The sequence below is a fragment of the Caretta caretta genome, chromosome 1 (assembly GCF_965140235.1).
Source record: "Caretta caretta isolate rCarCar2 chromosome 1, rCarCar1.hap1, whole genome shotgun sequence".
NCBI classification, from domain to species: Eukaryota; Metazoa; Chordata; order Testudines; family Cheloniidae; genus Caretta; species Caretta caretta.
In genome coordinates this window covers 97,508,160-97,531,537 of record NC_134206.1, presented here as the reverse complement: position 1 = coordinate 97,531,537, position 23,378 = coordinate 97,508,160, and the positions used below count along the sequence as shown (strand labels likewise).

At 42.7% G+C, this 23,378-nt stretch overlaps 1 protein-coding gene across 6 annotated transcripts in view; it reads left to right on the top strand.

Annotated features, from left to right (window-relative positions):
• The window catches only part of DZIP1 (DAZ interacting zinc finger protein 1), an 86,260-nt gene that overhangs the window by 58,512 nt on the left and 4,370 nt on the right, over positions 1–23,378 (top strand). For all 6 annotated transcript variants that reach the window (XM_048853407.2, XM_048853417.2, XM_048853435.2 and 3 more), the window contains 6 exons: positions 3,383–3,528; positions 9,609–9,807; positions 10,172–10,301; positions 10,540–10,593; positions 11,554–11,750; positions 15,047–15,177. In XM_048853407.2, the coding sequence (XP_048709364.2) occupies positions 3,383–3,528; positions 9,609–9,807; positions 10,172–10,301; positions 10,540–10,593; positions 11,554–11,750; positions 15,047–15,177 (857 nt within the window). The remainder of the gene's footprint in view (positions 1–3,382; positions 3,529–9,608; positions 9,808–10,171; positions 10,302–10,539; positions 10,594–11,553; positions 11,751–15,046; positions 15,178–23,378) is intronic.

Below are 23,378 nucleotides of genomic sequence, written 5' to 3'. Positions count from 1 at the left end.
CTTCTATATTAATAACTTGTCTACCCTCTGCGTAAGGTAATGGGGGGTGAGGAGTGAGCAGGATGGGAAATGGGAGATTGGTGGTGGAGTTGAGCTCTGAGGTGCCCCATCCTCTACTGTCCTAAGACCCCAGAGACTTTTTGCAATTAGTGAAGTGAGGGCTGCTCCTGTGGAGCACTAACTTGAGCCAGGCCTAGGCAACTCTGAATTATCGTACCAAACCACACTGTCTGTGGCAGCTCCTCCACTCCATCTGAGTGCAGCTTGGATAAGTGGAGAATCAGGGCCCTAGGATTTACCATGCTAGAACAAACACCTAGTATGGTATCCTGCCCCTGGCACTGGCCAGTACCTGATATTTCAGAGGAAGGCAACACCTTCTCTCTCATGTCATATTGCATATTTAATACACAGACAGTTTTGCAGAACTGTACATTAAAGGAAAAATCCTTCTTGACCCTCACAAGCAATCAGTTTAAATCCTGAAGGAAAAGATATGATGTGAAAAATGTTAATACTTCTGTACAATGCTTCAGTGAGAGATTTTCCAAGGAAACCAGCTGCCCTCACCCATTTTTAGTAGAGCTCGCTTGCATTTTCTCCTTCCTTTCTCTGAGTCCATCTGCTGCTCCTGTCTGCTATCTTCTATCTTATATGCTGTGGTGTTGTAGTCATGTCAATCCCAGGATATTAGAGAGACAAGGTGGGTGAAGTAATATCTTTTATTGGACTAACTTCTGCTGGTCAGAGAGACAAGCTTTCGAGCTTACACAGAGCTCTTCTTCAGGTCTGGACTTCTGTGAAAGCTTGAAAGTTTTTCTCTCTCACGAATAGAAGTTGGTCCAACAAAAGATCTTCTATCTTGACCAATTATTCTTGATTCCTTTGATCTGCCCAAAAGCACATCTTGCAATACTAAAAACGAAGAAAGAGGACAGTCTGAAAAGACAGAAAGGTCAGTATGTTCTTGTTTTCAGTCACAGACATCTGTGTGGGAGAGTATGAAAATTGCTGGGCATAAAGATTACTTTTCGAGAGGAACATAGAAATTGCCTGACAGTATCAGACTCAAGGTTCATCTAGTCCAGTATCCTCTCTGACAATTGTTAACACCAGATATTTCAGAGGAAAGTGTGAGAACCCCACAGTGAGAAGATGTGGGGAAATCTGCCATCCACAATAAATATAATCCTCATCTCAGTTAGAGATTGGTTTAATTGTTGAACCGTGATGTTAGTATCCCTTCCAATTTTTTTAATTATTTACAACAATTGTGGATACTCTAACTCCCCTATAAACGTCCAGTCCCTTTTTGAATCGTTCTGAGTTCTTGGCTTCAGCAAGTTCCTGTGACAATGAGTCCACAGAAAATACCAGAAGAGCTGAAAATTGAAGCAAACAAGAAGTTTAAACAAGGATTTGAAATAATTTACAATTTGCAGACTTTTTGTGGTTTTCCATTCCCTGATTATGCAGTGTACCTAAAAGATTTTTGTTTTTTATGGCTTACAAAGTTTCCATTCAGGCATAAGAAAGGAACAAATAGCTCTAAGCCACAGTAACAGCAAGTTAATGAATACTTTTAAGAAACAATATTAATACAGAAACAAAGGGATTCAGAATAAATTATTGAGGACAAGATCAAATATAAAATTATTAAATAAGATTGAATAACAAGCAAGGTGAGTATAAAATACTGTTCTCTAAATTATCAAAAGTAGCGTTTTGTAAATTAATTTTTCTACTAGCTGCAGTTTCACATGCATTTAGGGCAAGATTTTCAGAAGTAACTAATGATTTTAAGTGCCTCAACTTTTGATTGCCAAGCCTGAGCCACCTTAAAGGAACCCGAGTTGCAGAAAGTGCTCAGCAACCACCACTGAAAATCAGGCCCCTTAAGATGTCTCATGTTGGGCAGCCAAAGTCACTGCTCACCTTTGAAAATCTTGCATTTAGTTTATAGTCCAAATTGATTCCTTTGCACATTTAAACCAAATTATGTATTTTGTATTTTACCAGTACTGTCATCTATGGGAAAACGCCTGACCCACAAATTATAACGCTGACACCAAGCATCACTGTATTGTTACATCGTAATTTTAAAGGTTTGCTGATAGTTGTATGGCTCTTTTAAAAATCAGTATTTTCAGTGGAGAAAATGTGAAAGCTAAATTGAATCAAATGTTTTTAATAAATAAGGTTCAAAAATGACCGTAATGACAAGTCTATTTTAAAATAAAACATATGAAAAATCAGAAAGGGCTGAATTGCTCCTTGAGGCATGGTCCTTTCTATGGGGTAGTACATAGCTATGCTATTATATCCCTTCCTGGGGTGTTATATGCTCCACTCGAATGCCCTATCAGCATTGTTGGCCAGTGCAGGATGGAGGTAGGTGCCATGGTCCCCTCCCACTCGGTCACAGGGAAGGTCACAGGTTTCCAGTTATGTTCCTGTTGTGCCAAAGCCACAATCCAGGCAGGTTTTACATTTCTGGCAGGTGGGGGAGCTTTGCTTCCTTTAACTCCTTTGTGTGGCCATGTAGGACCTTGGAAAATCTAGCCCTTAATCTTTTACTTATCTGCCAGGGTCTGATTTGAGGATGTTTGTATTTCTCCTGCAAGAGTCTCAATGACATCTAGTGCAAGAATGAAAAATATAACTACCTTTCCTACTTTAAGTGTGTATGATGCCATCAGCCCTCAAAGGAAAAAAAAAATCCTGTATTCAGGTCTGGGGGATTTTAAGACATGCAATATTTATCATGTGTGTTCTGTTAATTTGATAATTCAGACCATATTTTTGTACTTACTAACATATTTAAATTCACCTTTTCACTTCCAAAGGTTAAGAAAGAGCTATTACCTGATGCCTTATTGGAGAATGTTTTAATGTTTGGGGAGCTCCGAAGGAGATGAGAAAAATTTCTGATTGGAAATATGACAAGCTAGTAGACATGACACAGAGTTTGGCTTTGTCCTCAAATATTACTTTCAGAGAACTTAATTATCACAAAATAATTTTCCTTTCCCAGAAGTGCACACACTACTCTCCATAGTTCCATATTCATGCTTCTATCTTTACAACATAGATATAGTATGAAAAAGCATTGTCAATCAAGAGAGAGTGACTGCTTAAAGTTTATATAAGTAATGGATTCTAAGTAGATCTATGTTTCTGTAAATTAGTTCCAGATTCTGTTAAAAGAAAAAGGCAGCATTGAGCAGACAAAATACCACTACACAAAGAAAATATCATACACATATGTATATTGTTATAAAAAATGCATGGTTCAGTTTTGTCTTTTTGTCTCATCCTGTGTTTTGATACTTTGCATTTTAAAAATATACCTTTTGAATGTAATTTTCCTATCATATTACAGAAATAGAAAAAAATGAACGCAAAATAGGCAGAAGTAAGCAACATTTAATAAATGCTTTGAAGACTAATCCTTCATTAACTAAGGAATTACGAACAGTTTTGGAGCAGACCCTGGTGGAGAAGTTGGAATCCTTGGGAATTAAAGCAGTAAGGTTATTTTAAATGATTATTTTTCATTAAGTGGTGGAGAAGGTCCTTTGTCCCACCTTTTTTCACTTCCCTACCACAACCGTCAATGACCATTATGTCCAAATATCACCCCTGAGAGGAAGGACACTCTCCCTGTTAGCCAGAGGTGGTTGCTAGAAACCAGTGTGAAATGTCCCCTCATCTTCAAGATCATGTATTTTATCTTTAATGCCCACTAATTGAAGGTTGGATGTTTTCGTAGTTCCTATAGGGAAGTTATAGTGGGTGTTTTTATGATGTTCTGATATGTACTCCCCACAATAATGCTTATGACAGGGTGTACTCACCTCTTGTAAGTGCGTCCTGTTGGCTGGGTGTGATCCTGCACTCTTTCCTCTCATTGGTCAGGCTCTGGGAGGGAGTTTGGGTGCAGGAGGCAAACTGTCGGCTGTGCTCTGATTAGCTGCTTCCTTGCAGCCTTTGTAGGTGGGCCTGGAGGACCCACCTTCATTGCTCCTTTCTTGCGGCAGGGTGTGGTAGGACTGCAAGGCCTCCAGCAGGGGGCCTCAAAGCGCCTGATACACCCTGTCACAATGCTTTTAATCTTTTTTCCCTGTGATAAAGAAAAATCAGAACCAGTATGTATGTATTGGTAGTTTAACATGTATATTCCAGGGCTAACTTCTCTCCAGTTGTCTAAACTTCACTAATACTACTATAATACTCATAAATAACTTATTTTTATCATAAGGTTAAGTGATATGGGGTTCTCAAATAAAACCTTAGATCTAGTACTTGCCACAATGCAAGTGCTCCTTGACTACAATTCAGGCAGCCACATCCAAGGCAGTGTGTCTGCTTGGATTCAAGATTCCTTCAAGGATCAATCTGGAGCTGCCTTGGTGCAGTTGTGCCTTGGGTGACAAGATGCCTTCATATTCTTGGGACTGTCCTGATACTATGGGGTTTATCTTATATAGGATCCTATTACCCCTCTCTCATAGGACCCTGTTACTTATACACACACACACACACACACACACACACAAGTCCCAATTTTTCACACTTGCTATCTGATCACCCTAGTTGTGCCTCACAATTGAGGGTCTCCCCTTTCTTCAAGTTAGATCTTATAAATTGAAGATTTCACATATGGCTTAGTCTTCTTCCTCTTTGTCCCTGGGGCTGCTTTGAGAATTGGCCCTTACTTTATATCCACTTTGTTCTCCTTGTGCTCCTCTGTCACTGAATGCTTTAGCAGAAAGTCTAAGGACCACGCATCCGTCCTCAAGTACAAAATCTTTCTCTTCTCTTGGGACCTCAGTTTCACTTTTGTCTCTGGGAAAGGGGATTGGATTTAAATTTGTGTAGGTGGAAGGAGTTTCAAAAATTTTAGGCATTTTGTTTCTGACTTTCTTTTGGCTGCCAGCATTGTTTAATTGATTGAGGATTACAGTGACTGCCAGTGCAATCTGAATTGCAGACAGTTAACTTCTCTCTCTTCCCCTGCATGCCTCTGCCATCCTGGGATTTTTCAGGGTCCCCAGCATTTTGATGTATCTCCTCACCTCATATTTTTTTAACCTACCATTCTTGGTCCCCACCTAGAATGAGTTCATCTGATTCCTGGAGTAGGTTCCCCTTTGTTGCTCCCCTGCTTATCTCAATCAGCTCACACTTCATTGCTAGATAGTAACTTATGTCTAGCACCCCTGAGGAAGAACAGGTTCTCAGTTTCCCACAATCTTCTAGCACTTCGGCCTTGCCTACACACACAAATTGTACCACTTTAACGATACCAGTATAGTTATAAATGTGCTTATACCAGTATAGCTTGCTCTTGTACAGAAAAGGGAATAAGCTACACTAGTATAAGACATCTTTATTCCAGTATAACTGTTTGCACTAGTAACTATCAGTATTAAAAAAAAGTCATACCCCTATCATAGTTATATCAGTACTAAAACTGTGTAACCCAGGCCTCATCCTCACTGGCCAAAGAACTAAGCTGGTTAGAGCCCTTCCTTGTCCTGCTTCAGGCAGTCACAAAGAGGCATAGTCTGAGCTCTGAAGGCATTTTCCCCGCTCTCCTCCCAACGTGTAGAGGCTATTGTAGTACAGTGAAGAAGAAACTGAATCTTCTGCCTCCTTCCAGTGCCAATGATTAGCCAAGCACTGATTGGGGCCAAGCTAAAGCTCTCACTGAGCACTGGATTCTTCATCTTGGTAGGTGTGACACTTGTGGTGGCCTTTTAAGAGAAACTAAACTGAATGATCCTTGAAATCCTACAACAAACTTAATGCCAGCCCAGTTTTATTCCCTACTCATTTCTCTCCCAAGTCAGCTCCTCTCCCTTCTTTCTCCATTACTCTATCCTTTCCATAACCTCAGCAGTATATTCAGTTTCTCTCTCCACCCCTGTCACCTTCCCTTGCATCCGGGTTGGTGCCAAACCATGATGCTTCTTCCTGTGCAGTATCTCAGAAATCTGTCCTTTGTACTCTACCCATTCCACTAAACCCTTGCAACCATGGGCGGCGAGTTCTATGGGCCCGTGTTGCTCAGGCACCAGGAATATTCCTGTCCCAGGGGCCCAGCTCCAGCAAAGTTTCCCACCTCCTCCTCTCCCCCCCCACACTGCCCCCGGCCCCACCTGCTGCCCCTGGGCGATTTAAAATAGCCCGGGGACTCCCGCCGCCACCCAGCAGTGCAGCAGGGCTGAGCAGCTTCCTGCGCGCTCGTTCCACATGGCTGCCAGCAGGTCCTTGCAGCCTGTGTGAGAGGGTTGTACCGCTGCGCACTGCTCCCGCCCCAAACGCCCCTGTGGCCAGTGGGAAGCTGCAGGGGCGGTGTCTGGAGACAGCAGGGTGAGGAGACCCCCTTGGCCTGCCCCGCCTAGGAGCCGCTGCTGGAGCAGGTGCCCCAGGTAAGCATCGAACCCCCCAATCCACTTCCAGAGCCTGCACCCACACCCCCTCTGCAAACACACCCTTTGGCCCCCAAATTTCCTCCTGTACCCCTGCACCCCTTCTTACCCCCAAACTCCCTCCCAGAGCCTGCATCCCACACCCCCTCCCCCAAATCCCTCTTGCACTCCCACCCCTCCCCTGCACCTACTTTTGTCTCCAAACTCCCTCCCAGAGCCTGCACACTCACCCCCTCCTACACCCCTGTCCAGAGCCTTCACCCAGCACCCAAACTCGTTCCCAGAGCCTGCACTCCAGACCCCTCCCCCACTCAAACTCACTCCCAGAGCTCGACCTCTCACCTCTTCTGCACCCAAATTCCCTTCCAGAGTCTGCACCCCTTCTGCACCCCAATCCCCAGCCCAGAGCCTGCACCCAAACTCCCTCCCAGAGCCTGCACACCAGACCCCGTCCACCACCAAACTCCCTCCCAGAGCCCGACCTCTCACACCTCCTGCACCCAAACTCCCTCTCAGAACCTGCATCCCCACCCCCTCGTGCACCCCAATCGCCTGACACCCAGACCCGCTCCCCCACCCAAACTCCCTCCCAGAGCCTTAGGCAGGTGTGGGGGGGGAGTTTGCTCGGGGCGGGCGGTGTTCTGGGCACCACCAAAATTTCTACAAACCTGCTTGCAAGCATCTTGGTAATCACTAAACTAAACAAATACAGCCTCCTCCTACCAGTCCCACATCTCATCTCATCCCTCCTCCAACCAGTCTTATCAAAATTCTGCGGCTGAAATAATGAATCTCTCCCTTCACAGAGGGTCCGCTTCTTTCTTTGAATCCCTTTGCTGACTTCCTTGCTCATTCAGAATCAATTTAGTGACTCCAGGGATGGATCCCCAGCTGGTCTAAGGCGTCATAGCTCCATTGACTTCAGTGGAACTACACCGGTTTACTCGGCAAAGGATCTGGCCCTCTTGGCCAGTTGAACTCTTGTGATTTCATTGCAAGTCTCATGATATTTGGAGTGTCTGTCAATGCTGCAGCTGCTGGAATCAAGACATTGTGTGATAATCTCATTTAAAAAAAGAATTTCTAGCCCTAATGTTTCTGAAGAGTGCTTGAAAAAGTGAAATGAGTGCACCCAGAAACTACAGTAACTCCTCACTTACCGTCCTCCCGCTTAACGTTGTTTCAAAGTTACGTCGCTGCTGAATTAGGGAACATGCTCGTTTATAGTTGTGCAATGTTCCCTTATAATGTCGTTTGGCTGCCTGGTCTGTACACTGCTTGTAAAATTTCTGTGGAAGAGCAGCGACTTTACAAGGGAGCATTGCACAAGTTCCTCTTCTCCGCCTCCTCCCCCTCCCTCCCAGCGCTTCCCCCACCTGGCACTTAGGACTTTCTGGGAGGGCGGGGGAGGAGTGGGGAAGTGCCACATATCCACTCCTCTCCCTCCCTCCCAGAAAGTCCTAAGCCCGCCTAACAGCTGTTTGGCAGCGCTTAGGACTTTCTGGGGGTGGGGAAGGAGTGGGGATGCAGCGTGCTCCGGGGAGGAGGTGGAGTGGGGGTGGGAAAAGGTGGGCCTGGAGTGGAGCGAGGACGGGAAGAGGCGGGCCTGGAGCATCCCCCAGCAAAGTCAGCGCCTGTTCTTCTCCGGGTAAGCTGCCCCTGCTGCTGTGAAGATGCTTCCTAGCGTCCTGTACCTGTGTGGGGTAAGCCAGGGGCACTTCCCAACCACAGTACAGTACTGAACAGTATATAATGCCTTTTATCTGCCCCAAAAAAATTTCCTTGGAACCTAACCCCCCACATTTACATTAAATCTTTTGGGAAAACTGGATTAGTTTAACATCATTTCACTTAAAGTTGCATTTTTCAGGAACATAACTACAACGTTAAGTGAGGAGTCACTGTAGAAAGCAAAGAAAAAGAATCCAAAATTTATTATTTTGAAAAAACTCATGATATTGGGGGTCCAACTCATGGTTTTTAATTCTTTGAGTTGGCAGTACTATATAAAAGGCCTTGTGTCGCTTTGCCTCCACCTGTGTTCTTTATTCTCATTACCTCCCTTCTTCCTAGCACCCCTTTTGTATCCTCTTCTCACTTTTGTCTTTCATTTTCTTCTGTGGGGGAACTTATCTTTGGCCCTCCCTCACTCTTCTCACCTGCTAAATGATCTTCCTCTTTTCTTTCAAATCCTCCTTAAAATGCACTTCTACAAAACCATTCAACAGTGTTTTCTAAACGGGATCTGATTCTCTTACAGTTTGAGCAGTCACCGAGTGCATTTTATGTGTGTAAATTCCCCTGTCTGTGTATGAATTGGATTGTGGTTAATCCTTGGATCATGGACTGTATCATGTTATATGTTCATACAGTGCCAAGTATACTGTTGGTATTCAAGAAATAAGTAGTTGTAGCAATATACACATGTAGGGACCGTCCTTTCTATAAGGTTCATTACGTTTTAGACTGTGGAATCAAGAACTGTTTTTGACTTCCATTTCCGTACAATATATGAGACCTGTTGTGTCTCAGCAATTGTCAAATGTCTTTTTCTGAAAGGTTTCTGTGTCTTCCACTTGGGAGATATGAGATATCCCAGAGTTCACATATGCATTAGCATTCTGTTCTGAATGACAACAGAATATGCCCTAGTAATGCATTGTTTATAAAACAGCTGTGAAGCCTTTACAAAAAGTATTTTACAATATATATATTTAGAAAAATATTGTTTTCTGTTTGTTACATAAAAGGTAATCAGAAGCTGACAAATAGGCATTGAGGATGGCATCGTTGGTGGAGTAAGAGTGTAGAAGGCGATATGGTAAAAGCTGAAGGAGAAAAGGAGATATAGATTCATAGAAATTAAAGCCAGAAGGGACCATTATGATCATCTCGTCTGACCTCCTGCACAACGCAGGCCACAGAATCTCACCCACCCACTCCTGCGATAAACCTCTCACCTATGTCTGAGCTATTGAAGTCCTCAAATCATGGCTTAAAGACTTCAAGGTGCAGAGAATCCTCCAGGGATTATACAGGGCCTTGAAGGTGTGAAGACAAAAGGTTTAAACTAGATGCAGTCAAAAAGGCTAAGCTAATGGTTTATAAAATGTAAGTGTTTTTATGTTAGTTATGCTGTCCATCAAACAGTAACTTGAAGTATTTCTTCAGGGTGTTCGTGGTATCCCAAGTGACCACTTTAACAAAGTCTTAGTTTCTGTCGAATCTGCCAGAGAAGAGAAAGAGAAACAAGTGCCTGACATTCAACTAATTCGAGAGCATCTTGAATGCCAAGTCAGCTTCAGGATTGAGGAGAGATCATCATCGTCTTGTGATAGGCTTGTTTCCAGCTCTCATCTTGCTTCAGAAGGTTGGATAAATTTCAGAATTATTTTATTTTTTACTGGTACCAAGTTTTTTGAAATAATTCTGTTTGTGTACGTTAGTCCCTAAAGTAAAAGTTTTGTGTGTACATTTATTTATGGTTGTGTTTGTAATCTTTTACATAATAGCTGTTTTAGCTGCCAACTACACTACACTTAAAAAGCACTCTACTTTTTATTTGATTACAGAAGCAGTGTCTCTGTCTAATAATGGAGAAAATCAATGGCTGCTTTGGGCAGCATTCAGAGGTTGTTTTTTTTATAGCCACAAGTTCACTTAAGATTTCTAATGAGCAACAACATCTACATTTCTTTTTAATATTCAGATTGATAACATAACTTCTTTTCTAGATAAACAGAAGATGGTTCACATGGCAACTTCCTCATCAACAGTGCAGCCAAAACCAGCAAAGCAGACTTCTACAGCTGAATGCCCAGCTGGACAAAGAATGACTTCTGCTGAGAATACATCTACACCAAAGTAAGAGACAGCACTTTCCTAGCACTTATGCCATAAATAACTCATTAGTGTTCTGCTAATAGAGTTATAGGTTTATTCCTCCTTTCATGTACAAGAGAGTTGATGTGAACATTTCTGGCTAGTATTTAGTGGGAATTAGCCACAGAATTACTATTTTTATATATGAAGGAATAGATTTTTCACTGTATATGTAGTTAGCAGTCGGATTCTAGAAAAAAACTTGTTTTGTTTGTTATAGACCCAGGAAGCATATTTTTCGAGAGGGGGTTTCCAGAAAAACATCTAGTATTGGGTAAGTTTTGCTCATTTCTGGTCTTGAAGAAATTGTTTTCTAGTGAACTGCCCTTGAATGGACATTGAAATTGCTTATACACAAAAAACATTAAGCTGAAATCAGAAGCTCTATATTAATCATATGTTTTTTTCTTAAAATGTAATACCTATTGAGTCCATTGTTATAATCCCTAACAGAGGCCATGCTCTGACTTGAGCATGTGTATTCTTAATAATTGAGCAGGCAGAGCATAGAGTACCATGAGGTGATGTCACTTTTTTTGTCTGTCTCATATTATGTCTTGGCCTGTTGAGACCTTAATTTTTAAAGACTTTGTTGCTAATATTTTTGTTCCATTTTGTCAATATGTACATAGTTGAACACAGTATTCTGGGTGCTTTTCATGTCATGCATATTGCACCCGTACTCTGTAAATTGCTCGAGCTGCCAATTTGTCTCTGAATACCATTCAAGATATTAAGCTTGATTTGTAATTTCCTAAATAGATTGGAGACCCATTATCTCAGAATTCACTTTTTCTGTGGGTGCCCGCTGACCAATTGAGATAAACTAGGAAGCTGCTGCTAACAGTCCCTAAATTTTTTAACTGGGAGGAACCAGGAGCAGAATTTTCTTAGTGGAAAATCTTTGACCCTGAACTTTGTTTTCTCTGTTGATCCATGAAAGCATACATTTGTTGGTCTTGCAAGATTGACTATATACTCTGGCTTTTGTTTTTGGGAGGATGTTTGCATTTGAGGTTATAAGTACATTCATTTTGGGTTGTCAGTTTGTTATTTAATAACTTCACATTTTTTTAAAATAATTGTATATGCACTCCAGGTTACTGTAGGTGATTTTTTTCAAATAGAAAAATGCATAAATTTATTGGAAAAAACACAGGAAGCTCAAAGTTGTGCACATCTGTTTAATGCTGAAACCCATTAAATCCTCATCTGATACTCTTTTTTGTTTTAGCACTCCACCATTCAGCTCAGAGGAGGAAGTGGATGATGATGATATTATGCACTCTTACATATCACCAGAATTATTGCAGCTAAAAACATCCAGCAACAGCATGAGTAATTGTGGTATGGTTACAGGCAAAAGTGATATGGACTGGACTGAAGAAAGTGAAATGGAGGAGATTGTAACACCTTCCAAGCCTTCAAAAGGTTTATCATTTTTTTTGTGTACATGAGTAATAATTTAAGATAACATGTATAAATGATTTTAAAATAGGTGCTAAAATCAATGTGTTACAAAACACTTTAAAGCTAGAATATACATTATTGTGTGTATATTCCTCTCTATGCAAGTTCATAATATATTGTTATTTTACTCTTATTAATATTACTAAAGTACTCAGAGGCCCCAATTGAGATCAGACCCCACGTGTGCTGTGCACTATCTGAATGCAGATGTAACGCTTCTGCCAGGTTGTACTGGCAGCAACAAGGGCCAGATTCAGTATCTAGGGGTTCCACTTAACATTACAAAACAGAATGGGCTTTTGAGCCCACACCCAGAAATCTTGGAAAACTAAACACCACTCCTGGGTGCGTGTAAGAGGCAATACTTATTCATAGATTCATAGATATTTAGGTCAGAAGGGACCATTACGATCATCTAGTCTGACCTCCTGCACAATGCAGGCCACAGAATTTCACCCACCACTCCTTCAAAAAACCTCACTCATATATCTGTGCTATTGAAGTCCTCAAATCGTAGTTTAAAGACTTCAAGGAGCAGAGAATCCTCCAGCAAGTGACCCGTGCCCCATGCTACAGAGGAAGGCGAAAAACCTCCAGGGCCTCTTCCAATCTGCCCTGGAGGAAAATTCCTTCCCGACCCCAAATACGGCGATCAGCTAAACCCTGAGCATATGGGCAAGATTCATCAGCAAGATACTACAGAAAATTCTTTCCTGGGTAACTCGGATCCCACCCCATCTAATATCCTATCACAGGCCATTGGGCCTATTTACCATGAATATTTAATTACTTCCACACTCACAAACTCTGAGTCTGTGACTAACAAAAGGAAACTTCTATGAAAACACCACAACAGTGATTCAAGAGGATGCAAACCATAAGTAAACAACCACCTCATGGTATCTTGGGCAGTAGCACTTTGCCTCAGTTCCCCACCTTGTGGTGTGACAGTCCAGTGGATGAATGTCCCTTTAACACACCGCTCCCCTTCCCTCTGCTGCACCCAACTCGCAGCTGATTGTCCAAAGTCAGCAAAGTCCCAGAATACAGGGGTCCATTCAGGTGGGTTCACCTCCCACCCCTTCAGAGGGGAAATGTGGGGTCAAACAATGCCGCTGCTGCAGCTGTCCACCACTGTCATTTGTGCCACTGCTTGCCACTTGCACCTTCGCTACTGCTCGTTACTGTCTCTGCCACCACTTGCTGCTCTGCTCTGCTCACTGCCACAACTCTGTCTCTCACTGCAATGCTGTGTTGTGAGGTTCTACCACTTAGCCCAGTTCTTAGTGATTTCACTGGGTAGTGGGAGTACTCTCTGCCGCATCCTCTGCATTGACTTTCATCACACCATTGTCTCCATACCAAGTCTAAGATTCATCCCCTTGATGTGTTCATCAGTGATTACTGCTCTAGCGATTACTGAGCAGAAACAAGGACTCTCAACTGAGTGTGAACATCTGTCTTAAACACTGGAGGGGAAGGGTCAAATGGTATATAGGACTCTTTAAACAGAGGCCACATCAATAGGTTGGAACCCCTGTCTCCATCTCCTCAGACTTCCATGTGGCATTGGCATTGCTACCCCACACTCAGCAAGTTAGGTTGAAGTTAGGGTGACTTTAAGGACTGTTCTGCTGCCTTTTAGTCATACAATAAGAACATTACTCCTGTGTCCAAGACTAAAGTGAATTTTAACACAAAATAGCTAAACTTGATTACTTGGGCAAAGCAGGTCTGTCTGCTGATCACCTCGGCAAAATAGGTGTGTCTATGCAAATACAATCTGCTTCTGTGGTCTTTTTGCCCATTTCATCAATAGAGAGCAGGGGAGGGCTCACTCAGACCCTACTTACACCGATAGAGAGACAGTCCCAGCCTCGAACGGCCTACAGTTGAAAAGACACAAACAAACAAAAAGTTGGGGATGAGGTCGTAACTAGAGCCCTGTAAAATTCTTTTTTGTAATTGTTTTGTTTTTTGAGAATTCTGTTTTACTGTGGGAGGCTCTGGGGAGAGGGATTGGCCCTGGTGGTTGGGGTGAGTTGGGCAACCTGGGGCACAGGGTCACAGCACCACTCACCCAAATTTGGTCATCCTCCCCTCCATCATAATTGGGGCCTGGCTCAGCTAAACCTGAGTGGGCGCTGCAACCTCATGTACCAGGTTGCAACTCCTAGAGTGGGGAGCCAGGCCAGACCCTCAGGACAGGAGCTGCAGAAGGTGCTGTCATGGTGCAATTTTTTCATTTTTATAGGTTGCTTTTTGTTTTATTTTGTATTATTTTGCATTTGCAAAAAACACACTGCTGTAGTCATAATATACAACCAAACCAAGATGGGGATTAATTGACAGAGTTTACTTTGTTACATGTATTGTTGTTTGGGGTTTTTTGCTTTGGTTTTTAGTTTGTAGTGTTTAAAATTACATTCTTATACCGATGTTTAGGCACCTACATACATAACCTTATTCTCAAGAGCCATGAAAAAGCTCAGTCTATTTAGCATAACAAAGAAAAGGTTAAGGCATAACTTGATTATGGTTTATATGTATTTACATGAGGAACAAATATAATAATGGGCTCTTCAATCTAGCAGAAAAAAGCACAACACAATCTACTGGCTGGAAGTTGAAGTGACAAAAATAAATTTTTACTGCTTTACTCCTGTTAGCCTTTCAGAGTTAATACAGCTATAGGTGAGGGGGCTGGTGTGTGTTACTCCTTTTGTGTCATCAACACAATTGTTTACTAAATTCCAATTAAAGAAGCAATCATTTAATTACAGGACCAATCATTTACACCTATGCAATCCCATAAAAAGCAATAAGATTACAGCAATATCACTGAGCATAATTTGGCTTCCAGAATTTTTGTTATTGCTTCCATTAAGGAAGGAACCCAACTTGACTTAGATGTCCTGGACTGAATTTGCATGCCAGCAGGTAGAAAACTACATTTTTATTTGTAAAGTGAGCGTATTATATGTCCTAATGATTGAGAAACAATAAACATGGAACCTCACTACCATCTTTTGTCGCCTTTCTGAACAGAACTGCTGGTTTTGTTGTTGTTTTTTTAAAATCTGCAGTACTGTAGAAATTAAAAAAAATAATAATAAATGATGAAAAGTAAATTCATGTTTTTAATATCTTTCATTCATTAATCTAAGACTTGCTCAGTGACACAGAAGGGGGATATTTTTAAAATACCCTACTTTTAAACTGACAGTATCCCTGTAATTTTTTTAATGATTGTTTAGGTGCACTTATCCAAAAACTGACTGAACAAGTTGAAAAGACTCTTTCTAGCCATGGAAATAAGAATAAGCCAGCTGGAGGAATTAATGTCACACAGGCATTTATTAAAAAAGAAGATGCACAAGAACTGAAGGTATTACATTATTTGTTAATTAAATTTATCTATACCAAGACACACTTCAGTTATTATTATTGTTATTTTTGCTACTGTTTGTATTACATGTTAGGAAAAGTAAGATTAATCTGATGCAGTAAAAATTTCATCCCCGATGCGCTTGCAGAGTTTTACCTAAGTTGGGTCTCTTTCTTTACTTGTTTTTCCACAAAGTCACATTTGGTTTTAGAAATGAGAGCTTGGAAAGACCTGTTTGATTACGTCATAGGCTAAAGTATTTTTGTTTCTAGAACTTTGTCGGGTACAGAGGTGTCAAACTCATTCTCTGAAGAGGACTGAATTCCTTTTCTAATTATTATCTATATGTTGGTATAGATATTTAGAACTACATGCCATACTCAAACTCCAGCAGATCTCTCACTGATATCAGTGTGCTGTCTCTGCAGTTTGTCCAAGCTCCAGATCATTATCAGTGCTGCTCTTTGCCCTTCGGGCTTTCATCAATTCCAAGTCTTCACAGTCATGCTTTGTAGTGGAATGAAAGCTCTGATACACAATGGTCTTTATCCGAAAAACTGTTTAGTGAGATCCCAAGGTACTCTAAGGAAAAAATCAGCAGTAGATATTGGAACGTCACTTATTTCAAGCTTGGGATTTGTGATCAACTTGGAGAAGACACCAAGACAATAGTTCTGGCAGCTCAAATAACAGTGTTTTCTAAGCTTTGGCAAGGGAGATTTACCCTCTCTACTCCCCTAGTGCTGCACTTGCAGGGAGTTCTCTGGGGCAGTTTCTCCCTGGCAGAGGGCTGGTTCTTCTTCCTCCCTTCCCCTTCAAGAGAGGAGAGTCTGGCTGGAACAGGGGTCAGCCTCTCAGACAGCCCTTGATAGGGCTTTACGGACTCAGTTTCTGAAGTCTGTTGCCCCTTTGCAGGGTTTACGTCCTACCCCTCTTCCTTGGGTGTGCTGCTTGGCTGTCAGCTGAGGCAGCTCTGGAAGTGGCGTGTTCTATGGCTGTCTCCTCCTTGACTGGCCTGCCTCTGTTACTACCAGTCTCTGCGTGGAGCAGCCTATTTCGTGGTCACTGCCCTTTCCTATTGTAAGCTTCCCCTTTTAAGCCCCTTCTCCTCCTTCAGGAGGAACAAGCTGTGCAGCTGGGCTTCATTAGTGTAGCACAGGCCCAGAGGAGCTCATGAGCCTCCTCCTGGTTAGTGGGTGGGCATGTCCCTTCACAGAGATACATATGCAGGGGATCATGTTATTCATCATTAAACTAGTGCCATGGAGCTTAGTAACACTTCCTTCCTAGCTCAGTGGAGTCTGAAAGGAGGAAGTTTAAGATCCAACATTTTCTTTGGACACTGTATCACTCCTCCCTGAAATGAATGGGAATTCCATTTCCTGAAGTGGTTACTGTTAATGAACTCTTGTTCCACATGTTTTCCTTCTGGCTTTAATTGCAGTTATTGTGTAACAACAGTACAATCAGAATCAGCTTAAGAGACCTTGACCAAGTGGGAGGGATCATATATGAGGGATCATGTATGCACTCTTTCTGTCTTGATGCGAGCAGACAGCGTGGCATATCAATAAGCTCTGGGGAGCTGAGGGGTCATCAGAATTCAGGCTATGGGCAGAATCCCATATCCAAGCTTTGTGGGTATCTCACTTAGTGGGGAAGCAAGTAGGAGAGTGATCATTAAAAATTATTGTTTTATCAGATATGCCAAGTTGAAGAGCAATACTCAGTAGCATGAGTTTTGCAACAGATTCAAAGATGGCAGCCTGGGCATTGAAAGCATTTTTCATCCAGAGTCTGTGGACTTTGTTCCCATTCACTGACCTTGCTAAGCCAAAGACCACATCAATCCAGGCCTTCTTGTCACAGTTCCTGAGGTAATTGCACCTCTGACTCCTTTGTGACCTATTAAGGATACCCACACTTCCCCGAGTCATGAATTGCTTCTGTTTCCTGAAAGAACATAACCCTTTCACACCCAATTGCTAACAATAAAAAGGGAAAGGGAAAACTGAGTGACACCTTTTCATAAAAATAAATCAGAAGTTTCCCAGTCCTCCAAACTTCTATCCTGCTTCTTTATAGTGCCCCACAAAAACTCATCCTGAAAATCTGGTTCTTGAAAAGGTCTCTGTAGCTCACCTAAACTTAACAGCTGGGGTAATCCAAATTCTGTTCACTTACTGAAAGTCAGTAATGTGAAGGTAAGTTCTTCTTTGAGTGCTTGCACATATCAATTCCAGTGTAGGTGTGTGTGCATCCCAAGCACAGTTGCTAGAATTTTTTCTCTTTGTGTATCTGTTGGGTCAACTGTAGCGCCCCCTGATGTCGTGCATTCATAGCGTTGGTATAAAGGGCCCTGCTGACCCCACTCCCCTTCAGTTCCTTCTTGCTGCCCATGATGGTTGTTGGAACCCTCATTGCTGAGGCAATCTTCCTCTTAGTGGTTTTCATCTCAGTTTTTAGTGTAAATAGTTGTTGTTGTTTTTAGCAGTTAGCGTAGTGTTAGTAGTTTCTAGATAGTTTGGGCTTCTCTGCTCTTAGATAGCAGGGTTGTCCACTGTCCCAATGCTGAGTCTTGCCATGATCACAGAGTTCAAGCCTTGCGCTTTGTGCAGTAAGTCTGTGCCTTTGAGTGACCCACACTTGAGCTGTCTCAAGTGCTATGGGGAAGCTCATAAGAAAGACCGCTGCCAAATTTGCAAGGAGTTTAAGCCCCAGATTCAGAACAACCAAGCTGTTTGACTGAAGGTCCTCCTCATGGAGGCGGCCCTAAAACCAGCCTTGGAGTTGCACTGGGACTCAGCACCGAGTACCTCGGCCTCAGTGCAGAGTATTCTCCATCAATCCTGGTCTCCTGGCACCAATCATCTTCCTTGGTGCGCAAGAAGAAACACTACAAGCACCAGAAGACGAGCAGATTTAGGATGCCGAAGGACTAGGGAGAAAGCGCGACCCCATGGCGGGCCACTCTTCATCCTCGGAGCCTCACCATCAGGTACCCACACCCAAACCACTGCAGCACTCTGACGCTTACTCTGGGTCAGCGCACCAGCCAGTTTATGGTGCCATTGACTCCTGAAGCCTTCACTGCGACAAGGGACCTTCTAACTCTGCCAGTACCAGACTCACCAGAGAGTCAGGACCCAACACCACTGGTGCCCCCAGTTGTAAAGGAATCACCACCAGCTCCTCACCTGGTACCGTGACAGCTTTCCAAGGGAAAACCCTCACTGCATGATCTCCTGCGGCAACCCTCTCCGGCACTGAGTGGCACGGAACCGCCCTGGTCTCTGTAGTGCAGCTCATAATCATTGGACTTCGAAGAGGGATCGTATTCCCCCCATAGACGCAGCCAGCCTAGCTGCTCCCCGGGCCATTCTTACCCCACTTTGGCACTGAGTTCTTCAGTACCACTGGGCGCCCGGCCATCATATCCATGGGGTCTGCCTACCATGAAGTGGCTCTTCTGGAACCCGTGAGGAGGAACATGCCAATTCCTTCCCATTATTCCTCGACAGGCCCAATGCAGTTGGCCCCCAAACACTTCAGGTCATCCAACCACTTGTTTTGATGAGACACTTGTGGTTGAAATCACAATTCCCTATGTTTTGGATGCGACTTACCTCCTTGTTCTCCAACTGCCTTTCCTATTTCCTGGATGCTTTGAACAGGGGGTTAAACTGGATCCAAAACATAGGGGATTGCAATGTCACCAGTTGAGACCACACCCGTCATTCATTCCAAAAGTGGCCTCACAATTCCATTGCAATCAAGCTATTTTTCTGCCAATGTTCTATCCTAAGCCACATGTGAATAGAGAAGAACAGCGTCTCCATTCACTGGATGTTCAGCATGCCCTGTCTTTTTACATACAAAGAACCTAACTGTTCTGCAGATCCACTCAGCTATTCATAGCAATCGCAGAAAGAATGAAAGATCTCCCCATTTCTGCACAGAAACTCTGGTCGTGAATTACCTCATGTATCAGAGCATGTTATGAGCTCGCGCATATTATGCCCCCAGCTAACCTAATGGCACGTTCTACAAGGTCTAAAGCCTCCTCTGTCGCTTTTTTGGCACAAGTTCCAATTCAGGAGATCTTCAGGGTGGCAACTTGGTTGTCAGTTCACATGTTCAAGACATACTACCCCATTATGCAACAGGCCAGAGATGATGCTGGCTTCGGCCAAGCTGCGTTACAGTCGGCATGTCTTTAATCTCCGAACCCACCTCCAGCGCAGCTGCTTGTGAGTTACCTACATTGAATGGACATGGGCAAGTACTCAAAGAAGAAAAACTGCTACTAACCTTTCTGTAACTGTTGTTCTTTGAGATGTGTTGCACATGACCATTCCAAAACCCTCCCTCCATCCCCTCTCTCGGAGATGGTCAGCAAGAAGAAACTGAAGAGGAGTAGGGTCGGCATTGCTCTTTATACCAACGCGATGATCACACGATGCCGGAGACACTAGAGCTGACCCAACAGATACCATGAAGGGAAAAAATGCCAGCAACTGTGCTCGGCGCATGCACACACCTATATTGGAGTGGACGTGTGCAACACATCTCAAAGAACAACAGTTACAGAAAGGTTAGTAACCGTTTTTCTACCATTCCTGGAGGATGTTCTCCAAATGGTGCTTCTCAAAAGTGTATGAGACTAGGTCTTTCTGACATCTCAGATCCTAAAATTAATTGGGTAGATTGGGCGGAAAATGAATTGGCTTAGAGTATCCCTAAAGGGCAGACTTCAGCATTCTGAGCCATTCAGGAGAAAATTGAGTCTCAGTCTATAGGTTCCCATTCCTTTGTTATGTAGATTCTTCATGGTGATATGGAAATGTATGGTCTAGACCAAGAATAGACTTCCCTCCTAATATTTAAAATTGATACTGAGGCAACTTTACCTCTTCATTCCAAACCATTATGCTTAGTTCCCTTATTATGATAGACCATCAAGATGGTCTTTTATTCAATTGTCTCTGCCTGTAGGTTGGAGAATTTGCAGTCTGTCATCTATTCCCCTTCACTACCATCTGTCTGGATGAGGTAATGTTGAAGAAAGTGCCCAATGTTATTTCCAAAGTGTGTTTCCAGTTTAATAGGGCTAGTCCTGCAAGGGCCCAATATATTAGAGCATAAAATTGTCACAGCTGGGGTACTGAAAAGGTAAATTAGGGTATATTTAAAGATTTTTAAGTCCTTGTACAGAGCCCTGTACCATTAGACGTAGTCCTAGGGGAGTTTGGCTTTAGAAGCAAAGGGATGTAGAAAAATAATTCCTGTAACAAATATTTAAAACACTCTAGAGCTTTTGGAAATTAGTTTTTCTGTAACATATTTGGCATATACTGAACACCTGTTGGTGAATTGTGGTGTAAAGGTTTTAGTGGCACAAGTTTACAATGAGCTGCCTGACTTACACAGGGCTTTGTCACTTTTGTAGTTGTTCCAGACTCTTTATATATTCCATACTCCTGTGTGGTTATGTGTGTTCATGCATGTGTGTTTTTCTCTGTCTAGCTGTATTTGTATGAATACACATGATGTATTGCATGATTTAAATTTTGGCTGCGGTTTTCAAAGAAGGCTGTGAGAGTTAGGCACTCAGGGGCATACTGAAATGGGAGGGGAGGGATAGCTCAGTGGTTTGAGCATTGGCCAGCTAAACCCAGGGTTGTGAGTTCAATCCTTGAGGGGGCCATTTAGGGATCTGGGGCAAAAATTGGGGATTGGTCCTGCTTTGAGCAGGGCGTTGGACTAGATGACCTCCTGAGGTCCCTTCCAACCCTGAGATTCTATGATTCTGAAAATCCTACCTTAATCAACATAAGTTTGGGGTGGCTGCACTAATGAATGGTGTATTTCAGAGTAACAGCCGTGTTAGTCTGTATTCACAAAAAGAAAAGGAGTACTTGTGGCACCTTAGAGACGAACCAATTTATTTGAGCATGAGCTTTCGTGAGCTACAGCTCACTTCATCGGATGCATACCATGGAAACTGCAGAAGACATTATATACACACAGAGACCATGAAACAATACCTCCTCCCACCCCACTGTCCTGCTGGTAATAGGTTATCTAAAGTGATCATCAAGTTGGGCCATTTCCAGCACAAATCCAGGTTTTCTCACCCTCCACCTTCCCCCCCACAAACTCACTCTCCTGCTGGTAATAGCCCATCCAAAGTGACCACTCTCTTCACAATGTGTATGATAATCAAGGTGGGCCATTTCCTGCACAAATCCAGGTTCTCTCACTCCCTCACCCCCCTCCAAAAACCACACACACAAACTCACTCTCCTGCTGGTAATAGCTTATCCAAAGTGGTCACTTTGGATGGGCTATTACCAGCAGGAGAGTGAGTTTGTGGGGGGGGGGGGCGGAGGGTGAGAAAACCTGGATTTGTGCTGGAAATGGCCCAACTTGATGATCACTTTAGATAAGCTATTACCAGCAGGAGAGTGAGTTTGTGTGTGTATGGGGGTGGGGGGGGGTGAGAAAACCTGGATTTGTGCTGGAAATGGCCCACCTTGATTATCATGCACATTGTAGGGAGAGTGGTCACTTTGGATGGGCTATTACCAGCAGGAGAGTGAGTTTGTGGGGCGGGGGGGGGGGGGGGGGCGGAGGGTGAGAAAACCTGGATTTGTGCTGGAAATGGCCCAACTTGATGATCACTTTAGATAAGCTATTACCAGCAGGACAGTGGGGTGGGAGGAGGTATTGTTTCATGGTCTCTGTGTGTATATAATGTCTTCTGCAGTTTCCATGGTATGCATCCAATGAAGTGAGCTGTAGCTCACGAAAGCTCATGCTCAAATAAATTGGTTCGTCTCTAAGGTGCCACAAGTACTCCTTTTCTTTTTAATGAATGGTGTAGTTCATCCCAAATGAGTACTGGTAGGCCTTTATACTACACCACACTATTATGTATTCTGTACGTATCATTTTGCAGAAACTATTTTAGAAATGTTTTACAGTTAAAATGATCCTATTTTACATCTCCTTTTGCCTCTAGCCAGACTTCCTGAATACCATGAATGTAATTGTATGGGGTTTAAGGGAATGAATATTTGAGGAAAATCTACTCCGCCAGTTTTGAATTTGTCTGAATACACCTTTCCCATTATTACCACACCATTTTCACACACACTGAAATTTGGTATGTTAATACAGCACAGTGAGCAGATCTGTCACACTGAAAACTATTGGCTTGAAAGTAATGAAGTTATGAATGTTAAAAGTTGCTTGGCTGACATGTTACAAAAAAGTGGCACTACATCAGACTTTTTGCATTTCAAGAGAGGTGCACTGCATGTGGGTTTTATTATTTTTATCATTATTATTATTATAATTATCATTTATTATTATCATCTTTTATTATTGGCTAATAGCTTCTAACTCTTGCTTCTTAACAAAATGGGCACTGGCCTAACTAAGCCACTGAATTCATTTTCTGTGGGGGGACATTCAGAGTCCCTCATGGGATTGGTGCTATGTGAGAAATCACCTCTCTCCCCCACAGCTGTGTCCTCCAATGACAGCTACATTTCACTAGAACCACAAGACTGTTGATAAATAGGGGAATATTTGTTGCCCTCCAATGACAGCTACATTTCACTAGAACCACAAGACTGTTGATAAATAGGGGAATAATAAATAGGGGAATGCACAAGAGACAGAATTTTTTTTAGGAGCTGGTCGTAGACTGTGTAACTCCCTAGCCAAAGTGATAAGAATGATCACGAACCTTACTACATCCAGAATGAAGTACAGTCTCATCTTTTTGACTTGGCTTTTTCTCAGTAAGTTCCTCTTATAGAAATATAGGACTGGAAAAGATCTTGAGAAGTCATGAACCCCAGCCCACTGCACTGAAGCAGGACCAAGTAAACCTGCACCATCACTTACAGATGTTTGTCCAACCTGTTCGTAAAAACCTCCAATGATGGGGACTTCACAACCTCCATTGGAAACCTATTCCAGAGCTTAACTACCCTTGTAGTTTGAAATTTTTGCAACTCTCTAACCTAAATTTCCCTTGCTGCTGATAAAGCCCATTGCTTCTTTTCTTACCTTCAGTGGTCACAGAGAAGAATTGATCACAGTCCTCTTTATAACAGATCTTAATATATTTGAAAACTGTTATCAAGTCTCCCTCTCAGTCTTCTTTTCTCAAGACTAAACATTTCCAA